The 15513-nt window shown below is 42.6% G+C and overlaps 1 protein-coding gene across 1 annotated transcript; it reads right to left on the bottom strand.

The window, feature by feature from the left end:
• Nucleotides 1-1270: 1270 nt before the first annotated feature.
• Nucleotides 1271-13639, bottom strand: LOC308130150 (uncharacterized protein). The gene is given in 20 exon segments (XM_080496348.1): nucleotides 1271-1867; nucleotides 2005-2063; nucleotides 2159-2379; nucleotides 2479-2610; nucleotides 2613-2678; nucleotides 2681-2857; nucleotides 2951-3046; nucleotides 3163-3223; nucleotides 3323-3531; nucleotides 4760-5243; nucleotides 6766-6772; nucleotides 10271-10504; nucleotides 10642-10700; nucleotides 10796-11016; nucleotides 11116-11286; nucleotides 11288-11494; nucleotides 11588-11683; nucleotides 11801-11861; nucleotides 11961-12169; nucleotides 13026-13639. Coding segments are annotated over 20 exon segments (3486 nt in total). The 5' UTR covers nucleotides 13548-13639; the 3' UTR covers nucleotides 1271-1673.
• Between the last annotated feature and the right edge of the window lie 1874 nt (nucleotides 13640-15513).

Genomic DNA, 15513 nt, shown 5'->3' with positions numbered 1-15513 from the left:
TGGGGTTTTCTTGGCAACCACACATTAAGAGAGTGTTTTAGAAAATGATCTGGCAAAAAATATCTAGTAAGAAGTGCTCACGGTGAAGTTCCCTGATTACCACAGGTCAAACGAGATGGATCAGACCGAGTGGATAAAGACTGATTTCAAATCAAATCTGCAGTGCAGTAGATCATCTCTGATCATATCAATTAGTGGAGTAAAAAACAGAAATTATGGACGAGAATTCAAATAGAGTTACTAACAGTGATCAGTGGGAAATAACAAAAACAAAAACAAACACACACACACACACACACACACACACACACAACCAAAAAACAAACAACATTGCCTGAACTGATGATTAGGGATCTTGAAGTGGTATTCAGATATTTGCAATAGAAAAAATGTGACAGGGTTAACCCATCCTCCCGTGTATGAGCAGTTCAGAATCTTGCTGCTGGTATGATGATGTTTATCAGATCTTCTTCACACACTTAACTAAAGCTGCATAGTTTACCCATGTGAAACAATGCCTATATGTCAGGCTAGTATTATTATTATTATTATTATTATTATTATTATTATTATTATTATTATTATTATTATTATATCTACCAGTGTATTTGTGCAAGTTACACATCTGGATCAATGTGTGATACTATCATATCAATACAGAGAACATTCTGGAAGGAATTTGGTGTCTTTGGTCTTTGACAGCAAAAAAGAAAATAAAGGAGAATAAAGGAGGGGGGTACCAAGAGTTGTCATGAGGGTATGCATTGATTAGCTGTTCAAGTTAAGGCACTGATGCCAAATATTTCAATAAATGTAATGAATTTAGCTTTTTGTACATCTCTTCTTCACCACTTGCGGTATATTGCGCAATGACTACTTGAGGGGCGTGTCAAATGTCTTGGACTGTAGGTTGTGTTTTTTAATAGAGCTTGTCCTCTGGTCGCAAGAAGTCAGTATTTCCACGAGACACAACGATAGTGTGTGAAACTGTGAAAGACAAGTGTGTAATGGGAACATAAGCATTTAATTCTCTTTATACAACACATTGCTTGAAAATCTGTTGTCGTCAGCTCTCTCAGCGACTGAAGCATTACTTAATGCTGGCGAACTACAGCACGTTAAACTGTTCAGCCCAAAAGCAAATGTTTTTCTCCACTGTTTGCGACCCAACCCCCCCAAAAAAAACCATTTATATTTCTCTCATTGTAAAATGCATCTCTGTGCGGCAAAAATAAACCAGATAGATGAAGAACCAAAATATCAGCCAATATGCATTTGAACACACATTTATTCCAGATGTTTTGATGGTACAAAGAACTGCTACGAAGATGTTGAACTTCACAGAAAACAATGAAACCAGCAGACGACACATCACATCAAAGGCACTGTGAGTCGGGACGTGTGCAACACAACTGTAACTGATCAGATGAGAGGAGGACTGACTCACTCTCTGCTCGTTGTCATTGGTCAAACAATCGCTCGGCCTTCGGCTCTCGGGGAAGTGAACCATCACATGTGTCTGCTGGCTGAGTGGTCAAATGCAACATGTTTGTGGGGCTGCTCTGTGCTTGTGGTGGGGGAGGTGGTGGAACTGACGGAAACTTGGGAATGAAGGAGGAGAGAAAAATGATGGGAAAAGAAGAGTGGGTGGAGATTCTGGGCTGTTGATTGGATCAACGACGGTAGCTGGACCTGCTCACAGACATGCTGCTGCTGCTCACACCACCGCTGCCGCCACCGCTGCTGTAGCCGGTGGTATATCCACCACCTACTCCACCCATGCTGCTGTAGCCGCTGCCATATCCTGCACCGGAACCTCCAATCATGCCATAACCTCCTCCTCCGCCTCCTCCTCCTGAGCTGCCACCTGGTGAAGAATCGAAACATTTTCAGAAGCGATGTCAGAAAAGTAACTCCTTGTGAAGTGTTCCATATTTATTACAGTAATACTCTTATCCTTCATTTAAGTACATGAGCAAGCTGAAAAGACATGTTGATATTTACCAAAGCTGCTGGACGAGCTCTGAACGGTGACTGTGGCACTTGGACCGCCGCTGGCAATTCTATAGTGAAATGGAAATAAACAATTAGTTTATTGATGGATGAGGTCGTTGATAAAGACAATATCTACTCGAGCATGATAAAAAAAATGTGTTACCTGTCCTCCTCTCCTTCCAGAAGCTTTCTGTAGGTGGCAATCTCAATGTCCAGAGCCAGCTTGACATTCATGAGCTCTTGGTACTCGCGGACCTGTTTGGCCATTTCCTGTTTTGCTCTCTGAAGGGCTTCTTCAAGATCCCTGATGCGAAGCTTGGCGTCCTTCACCGCCATTTCACCACGCTCCTCAGCCTCTGCGATTTGAGCCTCCAGGCTGGCGCGCTGGAAGGGCAGAAACGCCAAGGACGTTTTAGATTGGACATTTACCAGTCACCGTACACTGACTGGACTCATCTCGACAACATGGGCATATTTTGTTACCTGTCCCTTGACTGCCTCGATCTCATTCTGAAGGCGGGCGATCATGCGGTTGAGTTCGGAAATCTCGGTCTTGGTCATGCGGATGTCATCTCCAGCTGAGCCTGCAGAGGCCTGCAGCTCCTGGTACTGAAGGAAGAACACAAGAGACACACCTGTTGGAAATGTCCACGAACCATTTCACCTTGGTTTGACATACCGGACGTTCTCTACTTACTTTCTGCTGGTACCAGCTTTCTGCCTGGCTCTTACTCTGGTTGGCGATGTCCTCATACTGAGCCTTAACCTCAGCAACAACGGCGTCCATGTCCAGCTCGCGGCAGTTGTTCATCGTAACAACGGCTGAGGTGTCCTTGATCTGTCCCTGGAGCTCATTCAGTTCCTGCATGAACAGCATCGGTTGTGTGTCAAAGTAGCATTGCAAAGCTGAAAGATGTGTGTGAAAATATTTGTTCCTACACGAGCTTGTCCTTACCGCCTCATAGATTGCTCTGAGGAAGTTGATTTCATCTTGAAGAGCGTCAACCTTCGCCTCCAACTCAATTTTGTTCATGTAGGCAGCATCGACATCCTGTTAGAGGAGGACAGAGTTGTGTGATCAACTGTAAAGGGCCATGGAGACCATCATTATGCATTAAATATAGTAATGTCATTATTGGTTGTGCGTTGACAAATCTCCTCTCTCACCTTTTTAAGAATCACAAACTCGTTCTCCGCTGCAGCGCGCTTGTTAATTTCGTCTTCGTATCTGGTAGAAAGAATGGAGAATGAGACAAAAGGATTGACCGTGAGATCAGTTTCTGTCAAAGACGTTTTGCATTCAGTGACTCGGCCTGCTTGAACTCACTTGTTCTTGAAGTCCTCGACCAGGACCTGCATGTTCTTCAGCTCTCCCTCCAGCTTAAACTTCTCGTTACCGAGCCCATCCAGCTGTCTGCGCAGGTTGGCGATGTAGGCCTCGAACATGGCGTCGATGTTGGAGCGGGTGGTGGTCTGCTCCTGCAGCAGGGTCCACTTGGTCTCCAACATTTTGTTCTGCTGCTCCAGGAAGCGCACCTAGACGACACAGAAAGACACAAAGTTTAGTTCTGCTACTGTTGGGAGTATTTATGACGAATCTTAGTACTGAAATCATCTGACTGTACATCACTGACTGAACTATCCCATCCTAGCTCTTAAATGGCTCTCGACGTGTTGTTCATCAGAATGAGCATGTGTATTTCAGCCATGAGGGACCAAGATTTCTGTTTCCATTATTCAGGTTTCCTCAAGTAATCCAAAATTAAACCTAAGTCTGATTCTCCGAAACAAGAGAAACTGTATGAAAAATTCTGTTTATCCAGCACAAGCAATAAGTTACCTCTCAGGTGAGGATCCACACACCTCAGTACCTGGACTCTGCATAGCAAAACTATACTCTACTTGACACGAGTTTAACATCAAGAGCTCAAGTTTTGTTCAATAATGAAATTCAGTGTGATGGAGTTATAGTATTGACATATGACTTTGAATTAGTTTTGTGAAGGCGTAGTGCACGGCGCCACACCTATGTCTGGCCCCACCCCTGAAGACCTGACATTTGTGCTCCCACACCTCTTGGATGCTTTCACCGAGCAAACCTGCCCACCTCACTAATTAATGCAACAGGTCTGGACAGTGACTGATGGGCTCTATTACATCCACACACAATGGGAGAAGTTAACTCACCATTTCATACACACTGCCTGAAAAAAAAGTCTTTCAAACATATACCTCACTAACCACAGGTCCCACATCACATTGGCTAAGTGACGTCCAAATGAATGAAGAGAATGTTCGCAGGCCTCCGCTACCATGGGAGCAGGTTGAAAACCTGATCTCTCTTTCCTTGACAGCCAGCGGTCACCGGATACGGCCACTCTTGTATTTCCTGCCTCTTAATCTACATAAGGACAGCTTAAGAAAGGGCTTTCGCCAAAAAGAGTTTGTATTTGGCATAAAAATAATTTTGCTTTGAGAACGTTGTTCAAAAATAGATGTGTCAATACTTCAGACCCAGTCACGCTTTTATGAATGTGGGAGCTTTGAAGTACAATGGACTCAAGTAAACTGCTCTTCATATAGAGGTTTCCATTGGTACCTTGAAATATTAATGAGCTCATAGACGTTTTAAAGGAAGTGTTTCATTTTCTGACGTAGACAATACGTCAAGGACAATGTACAAATCATTGGGACATTTTTTACCATTCCTTTAAAATCTTTGAGACAAAAAATGTTAGGAAACAGAAGAGAAAGGACTCCTTACCTTTTCGATGAAGCTGACGAAACGGTTGTTCAGATTTTTGATCTGCTCCTTTTCTTGGGTACGGACAGTCTGGATGTTGCTGTCAATCTGAAGCTTCAGTGGTTCCAACAGGTTCTGGTTGACTGTTACATTTTGGATGGGCATGTAACCTCCAGCGCTGCCAGCACTGAAACCGGCACCATAACCACTGCCGCCACCACCATATCCACTGCTACTGACTCTATAGGAACTGCTGCTCCTATTGGAGCCACCACTTCCAAAGTTGCCACCTCCATAGCCCATGTTACCTCCAAAGCCGCCACCTGTCCTGTAGACGCTGCCACCGCTTCCAATGCCCATACCTCCAGATTTGGAAGATACTGACATGCTATACGACGGTCCCGATGTATAAGATTTGGAGGAGAAGCTTCTTGAAGAAGACCTTCCACCTCCTCCACCAATGCTTATCCGGGAATTCATGTTTAGCGCCTTTTGGAAAGGAGGGCTTCAGAGAGAAGTCAGAGGTGACGGAGAGGTTTGGCTGAGCAGTGGCACACACTAAGAGGAGAGTCCCCTAAGTAACTCCTCTGCGTCCGGGATGGACTTTTATCTGCCACTACCTGTGGCAGAGGGCCAAGTAAGCCCAGCCTCTCCTTTTCAAGCATCCTCCAATCATCTGCACCCTCCCGGGTGTAGCTAAAGCCAGGTGGGTTGTCTCGGAGCAGTTCAGCCTGTCAGACAGGTAAAGCCTTTGTAAACTGATCTGGACCTTACACACCCAGATGCGAGCAGTGAAATTGCACCATAAGCAGAAGTGGGATGGAAGGCAAGACATGTTGGAAAAGTATATCTCACTTGATTACAGTGCACTTTCTGATGGGTGTGGTCTTACGTTTGCTAATTCACTTCTTTTTTGAATCTTATTGCAGACTGCAATTACAACAGCTTACATGTTCATACAGCCTCTTTAAATGCAACTTGTCATCGGACTTCATTTTCAGTGGTTTACTTCATATCCGTAGTTATATTTTCCGACAGTGAGACTTCTTACAATGGTAGTTGCATCAGTCACTCCAAGATGACAAGAAGTAAAAAAAAAAAAAAAAGTGAGACCTGATCTCTTCTTCTAACAGAAATTGAACTGCTTATTACTTTGGGGAACTATCTTAACAATTCGACTTTATAGGTGTTGGCTTCCTTGTCTTTGTTTTGTCATTGCAAATCAGGAAGAGCACATTTAAGACACACCCAAATAAAACAAGTGCCGATGCATTCCTTTGTGGCATTCAGTTTTCTCCCGTCTGTGAACAATATTCATTAGCATCAGACGACAGTCATCCACCTTGTATTTATAAGACTGGCTTTCCATATCATGATTTTTTATAGGAAAATATGTTAATGGTTGCAAAATGTTCACTGTCAACTCACCATCTCTCTGGTCTTTGCTCTACACTTACAGGCTTATTAGGTCTGGCCAACAGAACCTACTGGGAGTCTCACAAACCAAGTACAAAGCTGTGGAATGCTCTTCCTCTACAGCTCAGTCAACTTCCTGTGATACTTTTATGAGGCACTTTAAAATGTTTTCATTCAGACGGGCCTTCGGTTGATTCTGGAGCTGCTCAATTTCACTGAATGTATTAATTGATCTGTTCATGTACGTGTTTACTGCTCTGTATCTCAGCCCTTACATCCTGTTTTTTTAATAGTAGGTATACTTATATTTTGACAGATATTAATTGGTAGAAGCAAATTAAAAGTAAAGTTATGGCCATTTGTTCGACTGCATTTAATGCAGCACGAGATAAAGCCAATGCTGCAAAAGCACGGGAGCCAGGAGTCACAAGGAAATGAGGAAAGAAGTTAAAACGGTTTAACTATCTATTAAGAATTGGAAAAAAATAACAAAAGCTCAGTGTTAGTACAGTTGAGCTGCTGATTGTGAGACATTGCCCTACCTAGTGTTACCATACTTCTATGAACTATCACGCTATACGGTCACTTATTCCTAACATGAACGGTCTTACATGAAACCTTGAATGCAAGACATTGCATGAGATTAAGTTTGTCTATATGAGTTTGTCAATGGCAGCACGTACCCTTTTGTAGCGTGGAGCTACATACTATTTGTCATCAAACTGTGACAAGTATGATTAAATTCATTATATAAACATCTGACATATTTTTGCCACACCTTAAAAATTCCTGCCTGCCTTTTGCCACCACGTAGATATTTTTCTAGAGCTGGTGGATCTGGTTAGTTGTGACTATTCAAAGCTGGGCACACATTTTTGAATTCTATAGATGTAAATGAACTGGAAAAACTAACATTCAAACTACTTGAATGAACCTGCTTATTTTGTAACGAAATGCTCAACTGATAGGTTCAATACTGTTCTGTGTAATTGTCAAGCCATGACTTTACTGCTGCTTCCCTTGTCTGTGTAAAAAATAAATAAATGAATAAATGAATAAATCAAATATATATATATATATATATATATATATATATATATATACAGTATATAATCTTCTGAAGCAGGAAGGAGTTTGGTGAACATTGTAGGATATGTCAGTGGGTGGCAGTATTGCACAAGAATGCAAACTATTGGTAAATATTCAAAGTAATTCCTGTATTTTTCTTCAAAAAGATGTATTGCAGTGCTGGTTAAGAAAACTATAGAAAGGAGAGAGATATGGACAAAAAGAGAAAATAATTTTTAGCCCTGCTTTTACCATGTGGGAGTTTGTATTGTTCAAAATGTTTAGTTGAAATTTTTGTTGGATTGCTGCCAATTATTCAATCAAAGTCGCAAAATCTTGTACTTACTTGTATTTGTAATCCACATTGACAGTCAGTCGGACTTTTCTAGCTGACACCTTAGAATATAATTCATATTCCAATATGATGGATGATTTATACGTAGCACATGACATAAACAATGCACAGTAGAAGACAAACTCTACCAGGGGTATCCAATTCGTTTTAATGTGGGGCCTAATCCAAAAATACTAATTTCAAATTGATCTGAAATGAGTCTGATAATTAAAAAAGAACCAACAAAAATCCAGTCGTAACACAGACATATAAATATAAATATAAATATAAATATAAATATAAATATAAATATAAATATAAATATAAATATAAATATAAATATAAATATAAATATAAATATAAATATAAATATAAATATATATATATATATATATGGGTTTTTCAGCCTTGAAACATATATAATATTCTAAAAAAAAAAAAAACGTTAACTACTTCGTGGATTTCGCTTATTGCAGGTTATTTTTAGAACATAAACCCGCGATAAACGAGGGACCTCTGTATAATGTTTCATCACTGGGGGCCTTTCTCCATCCAAAAAAGTCGAGATTGTTGTAATGTGGTTTAGAAACATACTTTATTTAAATGAACCTCCCATTGGCTGGAATTGAATGATAATGAAGAGCCCCACCTAAGAAATGTATCACCAGCCGCCACTGCTTAAACTCAAGGTAAATAAAGTGATGAGGAAATCTGGCTCAGTGACTGGAATCCTGCATTTCACATGGAGAGAACCAAGAACATTGGCTAAAGTTCTGTCTTATGGAGGCATGACTACAAGGCAGTGGTGGGCCGCCAGGGCCTTCAAGACCTTCTCTGCAGGTCTGAGAAAAAGATCTGAATCACAGACTGATGTTGATTATATTTTGTCCATGAATACTTATTAAATAATTCCAAATGGTCTGTCCGCTTCTTCTCATAGCTTCTCCCTGGCTGCGCTGCGTCCATGTTAAAGCCTTTAACCAATCACATTTCAGCAATCATCTGTTGCTGGGTAAAGACATCTGCCTGAGGATTTCAGATTCAGTTCTGGTCTGCAGTGTAAAACTGGTGTCGGTTACGCTGCTGCAGCAACCAATCAGATTCTCATATTGACAAGGCTTGGCCTTCAAGAAGGCCTCGCGTGATGTCAGTTTATTCAAGCCCCCTGATTGGCTCGTCAGAGAGTTTACTCTCCAGCCCGAGCTAGCTGCTTCTTTAGTTAGCTGCACCAACATAGATATAGTTGTGTTTAGCCATTGTAGGTTGATAAAACCGCTATTAAATAAAGGAGAAGATAAAGACATTTGGTTGCAGATTTATTGTCAAAACAAGTTTCATTACGCACTTTTCCAAGAGGTCATGAACGCACCGCAGCACAGAGAGCATGGCGGTCCGGTACAATTGACCTGCGCTCACTACAAACTCCATGGCAGGATTCAGATTTATATTATTTACCATTATATTATTTTCAAGACCTGCAGGAAAAGCTGACGTTTGTCTCCCTCCTCGAACCCCACAAGTTCAGGAAAATCAGCCACTTCTTTATGCAGCTGCAGCAGGAGAAGAGACGTGAACTTGGATTTTTTTCATTCGTAAAGGTATTGATTCTGGCTACACGAGTATCTATCTGTGATGCAAAGGCTTTTTATACTGCATTTCGGCATGGTAACATGGTTTTTGTAGCCATTAAAAGATTATTGAGGGGTGGATTGACTCAGACCAGCAGTGAAGGCCTGGCTCTGAAATGCACTGCCCACCTCTGCTACAAGGTAACCTCTGTGTTAAAGAACAACTTTGCAAGCAGACCTTCTGAAGAAAACGTATTAGATTTGTATCTGTTGTTTTCGATCCTGGCTTTCTTGCGGTGCATTTCGTTGTGAAAGTAGTCTCGGCTGCTCGTGGTATTTGGCTGTCGACGAGTTTCTCCATAACATTTATAAAGATGTTGAGAAGGAGCTCTTTTCCATTCTAATCTCCTAAAATGCAAATCTAATCAAACGTGCTCAAAAGTTACACCGGACACATCAAGAACGATCAACAGGACAAAATGCATGTGAAACTGAGATTTATTTCAGATGTGTTGATGATACAAACTCACAATAAACTTCTGATTTAAGATGGACTCAGTCGGCCTTAGTGTTCAGCTCTGTGGTGAACACAGGGTGAAAGTGAACAGTGAAGGCTGCTTTGACGATGTAAAAGTGCACAACAAATGGACTGATGTAAGGCAACAGAAAAGAAGCAGCAGGAAAGAGGAGTTCAAAGTGTGCCTGCATGTGGGTGTCATAGACGGACTCCTCTGACTGTGCAAAACTACTGTCGTTTTCATTTCATGTGCAAATGTCATTGTTCTGGAAGAATTCTCTGTCATGACACTACAAGGATCTTCTTGTCTATTAAACAGCACTTCCAGTAATTGAAGAGCAGCCTGGCTGACTGATCAGAGGAAAAGAAGACTCACTCTCTGCTCGCTGTTATTGGCCAAACAATCTCTCTGCCTTTGCTTGTATTTTGAAGTGAGCTCTGACTCTCAGGGAAGTGAACCATCACATGTATCTGCTGGCTGAGTGGTCAAATGCAAAAAGTTTGTGGGGCTGCTCTGTGCTTGTGGTGGGAGAGGTGGTGGAATAGACAGAAACGTGGGAATGAAGTAGGAGAGCAAAATTATGGAAAAGAGGAGCGGGTGGAGATTCTGGGCTGTTGGTGTGATCAACGACGGCCTGAGTAGTTGGACCTGCTCACGGACGAGCTGCTGCTGCTGAAACCACCACCACCACTGCTGCCGCTGATGCCGCCGCCACCGATGCTCATTCTGCCACCGGCATTGCCACCGCTCATCATGCTCATGCTCATGCCACTGCTGCCACTGCCGCCGCCGCCGCCATAGCCTCCTCCAAAACTGCCGCCATAACTTCCTCCATAACTTCCTCCTCCTCCTGAGCTGCCACCTGGTGAAGAATTGAAACATTTTCAGAAGCGATGTCAGAAAAGTAACTCCTTGTGAAGTGTTCCATATTTATTACAGTAATACTCTTATCCTTCATTTAAGTGCATGAGCAAGCTGAAAAGACATGTTGATATTTACCAAAGCTGCTGGACGAGCTCTGAACGGTGACTGTGGCACTTGGACCGCCGCTGGCAATTCTATAGTGAAATGGAAATAAACAATTAGTTTATTGATGGATGAGGTCGTTGATAAAGACAATATCTACTCAAGCATGATTAAAAAAATGTGTTACCTGTCCTCCTCTCCTTCCAGAAGCTTTCTGTAGGTGGCGATCTCAATGTCCAGAGCCAGCTTGACATTCATGAGCTCTTGGTACTCGCGGACCTGTTTGGCCATTTCCTGTTTTGCTCTCTGAAGGGCTTCTTCCAGATCCCTGATGCGAAGCTTGGCGTCCTTCACCGCCATTTCACCACGCTCCTCAGCCTCGGCGATTTGAGCCTCCAGGCTGGCGCGCTGGAAGGGCAGAAACGCCAAGGACGTTTTAGATTGGACATTTACCAGTCACCGTACACTGACTGGACTCATCTCGACAACATGGGCATATTTTGTTACCTGTCCCTTGACTGCCTCGATCTCATTCTGAAGGCGGGCGATCATGCGGTTGAGTTCGGAAATCTCGGACTTGGTCATGCGGATGTCATCTCCAGCTGAGCCTGCAGAGGCCTGCAGCTCCTGGTACTGAAGGAAGAACACAAGAGACACACCTGTTGGAAATGTCCACGAACCATTTCACCTTGGTTTGACATACCGGACGTTCTCTACTTACTTTCTGCTGGTACCAGCATTCTGCCTGGCTCTTACTCTGGTTGGCGATTTCCTCATACTGAGCCTTAACCTCAGCAACAACGGCGTCCATGTCCAGCTCGCGGCAGTTGTTCATCGTAACAACGGCTGAGGTGTCCTTGATCTGTCCCTGGAGCTCATTCAGTTCCTGCATGAACAGCATCGGTTGTTTGTCAAAGTAGCATTGCAAAGCTGAAAGATGTGTGTGAAAATATTTGTTCCTACACGAGCTTGTCCTTACCGCCTCATAGATTGCTCTGAGGAAGTTGATTTCATCTTGAAGAGCGTCAACCTTCGCCTCCAACTCAATTTTGTTCATGTAGGCAGCATCGACATCCTGTTAGAGGAGGACAGAGTTGTGTGATCAACTGTAAAGGGCCATGGAGACCATCATTATGCATTAAATATAGTTAATGTCATTATTGGTTGTGCGTTGACAAATCTCCTCTCTCACCTTTTTAAGAACCACAAACTCGTTCTCCGCTGCAGCGCGCTTGTTAATTTCGTCTTCGTATCTGGTAGAAAGAGTGGAGAATGAGACAAAAGGATTGACCATGAGATCAGTTTCTGTCAAAGACGTTTTGCATTCAGTGACTCGGCCTGCTTGAACTCACTTGTTCTTGAAGTCCTCGACCAGGACCTGCATGTTCTTCAGCTCTCCCTCCAGCTTAAACTTCTCGTTACCGAGCCCATCCAGCTGTCTGCGCAGGTTGGCGATGTAGGCCTCGAACATGGCGTCGATGTTGGAGCGGGTGGTGGTCTGCTCCTGCAGCAGGGTCCACTTGGTCTCCAACATTTTGTTCTGCTGCTCCAGGAAGCGCACCTAGACGACACAGAAAGACACAAAGTTTAGTTCTGCTACTGTTAAGACAGAGATGCTGGACTGGATATTTCTAACTAATTTTAATAGTAAAATCATCTGACCCACCATATGCGCATCACACAAGTGGTTTTATTTAATCGCTTCATGGTGAGGAACACATATTTTATGAAAAACACCTTGTGTATTTTGTGGCTGGAAAATAAAATGACATTGAGCTTTTTGTTTAAAGAGCCACGCCCTAAAACACTACCTCCCCTCGAAAAGCTGTTTATGCAATGTTTCTTTTTTTTTTTTTTCCCAGCTCCTGCAACATGCAGCTGTGCAAAGCAGTTATATTCATATTCCACTATGCTAAATCATGCTCCATTGTCATGTGTGATCATTGTGAGTTTCATCGCTTCTTTTCAAAATGCACAATATTTGAAGTGAGTTTCTCCACAGTAGGGCATGATGTACAGCGCCACACCCACGCCTGGCCCCTCCCCTGAACACAAGACATTTGTGTTCCCTTGCCTGCAGGGTGCATACTTTCACTGAGTGGACCTGCCTCAGTTATACCTTAACACCTCTACCTGTCATGGCAGTGACTGATGAGGTGTGTCATATACCTATGGGGGACAAACAGTGTCGCTGGCTGTCTGCCTGAGCAAACGAGTTTTTTCTTTTGAGGTTTTCTAGTCAAATGTCAAGTGCCTAGTAAACTTCAAATATTGTATCCCCTTGTTGACAGAATTCCTAATAAATGTTAATTACATGCATATAGTCCAAAGTATGTAGACATTATTATTTGAGTATTATTGGAGACAAGCCTCAGAAATGACAGTTGTCAGTAAACAGAAGAGAAAGGACTCCTTACCTTTTCGATGAAGCTGGCGAAACGGTTGTTCAGAGTTTTGATCTGCTCCTTTTCTTGGGTACGGACAGTCTGGATGTTGCTGTCAATCTGAAGCTTCAGTGGTTCCAACAGGTTCGTGTTGACTGTTACATTTTGGATCTGTGGCACAACAAAACCTCCTCCACCACCCAAAGATCCACTACCACCATAACCTCCTCCACCACCACCATAACCTCCTCCACCAGCAGAATAACTAAAACCGTAACCGCCCCTAGCACCACCACCACCACCACCACCACCACCACCACCACCAAACGCAGAGCTAGTCATACCGTAACTAGTGGACCTGATGCTGCCACTACTGCCTCGGCCACCACTAAAGCCTCCACCAAAGCTCCCAAAGCCACCACTTGAACCACTAGAGGACATCCTGAAGCCGCCGCCACCTCCACCAGATCTGCCGCCTGATCCCACATAGGCAGATTGGGAGCTGAAGCTTCTGGTAGTCATTCCACTGCCTCCGGTTGTGCTCAGCCGAGACATGTTTAGTTTCTTTTTTGGAAAGGAAGGATTCAGAGAGAAGTTAGAGGTGACAGAGAGGTTTTGGCAGAGCAGTGGCACACACTAAGAGGAGAGTCCCTCTAAGTGTCTTCTCTGCGTCCGGGATGGACTTTTATCTGCCTCCAAGCCCGTCCTCCGCCCCACCGCCCATCCAGCCGTCCTCCAATCACCTGCATCCAGGAGGGTGCAGCTGAAGGCAGGTGGGATGTCCTGGAGCCGTTCAGCCTGTCAGACAAGTCGCCGTCAAGCCTTCGTCGAGCGATCCAGGTTGAACACACCCAGATGCTCCCAGAGGAATGGCACCACTTTGACAGCTTGGCGAATGTTTTTGATTGATTCATTGATGAGCTGTGGAATATCTAGAATGCGTTTCATTTGTAAAGCATATTTGGAGAACTGTTTCTAATACATGGAGGCAAATGCAACATTTGAACCGTCCTGGATCAGGGAGAGGTTAAAGGGATTTAAATAAATACGGAGGCGACTTCTGATCCCCTAAATCTCATTGCGTTACTTTATGTAACTCCATGTATGAAAAACAAAATCAAAACACAACTATTTTAAAAAGAGTTTTGAATATATGGGACTGAAACATAATGGACATGATGGCATGTACATTAAATGTAATCTGGGACTGCAGTGTACTAGAATTGCAGACGGAGATCATTAACAGAATGCAACACAATTCATTCAGGACCAAATGATTGTGCCAACAGAAACACACAGTCGAACATTTATACAAAAAAAAGAAATTACCACAAATTACCATCCCTTCACCCAAATATGGCTTAATGAATGAAAACCTAAAGTTAAAAATGCTTTTGCTAGGCTGATAATGGAGGTGCTAAAGTGATTATAAGGGAGATAAAATCATCTGACAGAACATTGTAATTATCTAACTTTCATTTATGTGCTCCAACTTGCAACTGGTGTTAAAGGTAACGAAGCAAAAGCAGGAAACATAATCAAAGTAGTGCGGCGGAATCATTAAAAACTTTGAGGAAAAAACAAAACATTATGATCCTTATCATCTGAATATAAGACTACCTCAAATATAAGACGGGCCCCATTTTTACAAGGTTTTTACTTGTATAAAAGCTTCACCAAATAATGATTTTGGAGAAATGTTGTTTTTTTTAAACATTTTTATTTTATGCATTACTGAAATATGTTGAATTTAACAAACGTGAACAAATTGAATGTGTGAGAATATCTGTAAGGGCACAATAGTTGTGTCAGTGAGCCAGGCAGCGCCACAGAGGCCGACTCCTTTCATTCCCTCCAGAACCTCACTACCACGGATCTGTCCTCTTTTCAGAATAGAATAGAATAGAATAGAATAGAATAGAATAGAACAATGTTCTTCCAGAACTGCACTAATTAATCCTCTCATTTCACAGACACATATAGAATCCTTAAGAGAAATGCAGATCCATATGTCAATGCAATCAGTGGTTATTTAATGTCACCAAGCGTCCTCAAATTGGTGTTTTATAACTGTGCGATAAAACCCTGAAGAGAACATGCACAACACAGAACGTCCCGGCCCAGACTGAAACACACTAAATCATCTGATATTAAAGTGAGAAATGTCACTTTCATGGCTGAGAGCACGACTTCATTGACTTACGTTTTTCTTTTATTGGACAAATTGTCAAAACCTTCTCCGTGTTGTGTTTTCTCTGTGAAGACCTAGTAAATCATATTGCACATTGTCTGCAAACGTAACATACGATGAACCAAATCATAGATGCATTTCCAGGGGTTCACATTTTCTTTAATGCCATCATGACATCATGATCGTTAATAAGAAGGCATCGTTACTAATGGCGTCACTTTCACACAACGACTCTGTTTTATCAGGGGACGCTTTAACTTTTTGATTTGTTGCTTAAAGAACAGCAGAAGTAAATAATCTGTAAAGATTCTAACAGAACTGAACCTGTCG

This window comes from Blennius ocellaris (genome assembly GCF_963422515.1).
Source record: "Blennius ocellaris genome assembly, chromosome: 5".
Classification (NCBI taxonomy): domain Eukaryota; kingdom Metazoa; phylum Chordata; class Actinopteri; order Blenniiformes; family Blenniidae; genus Blennius; species Blennius ocellaris.
Note: the sequence above shows the minus strand (reverse complement) of the source record. Positions and strands in the feature narration are given on the sequence as shown.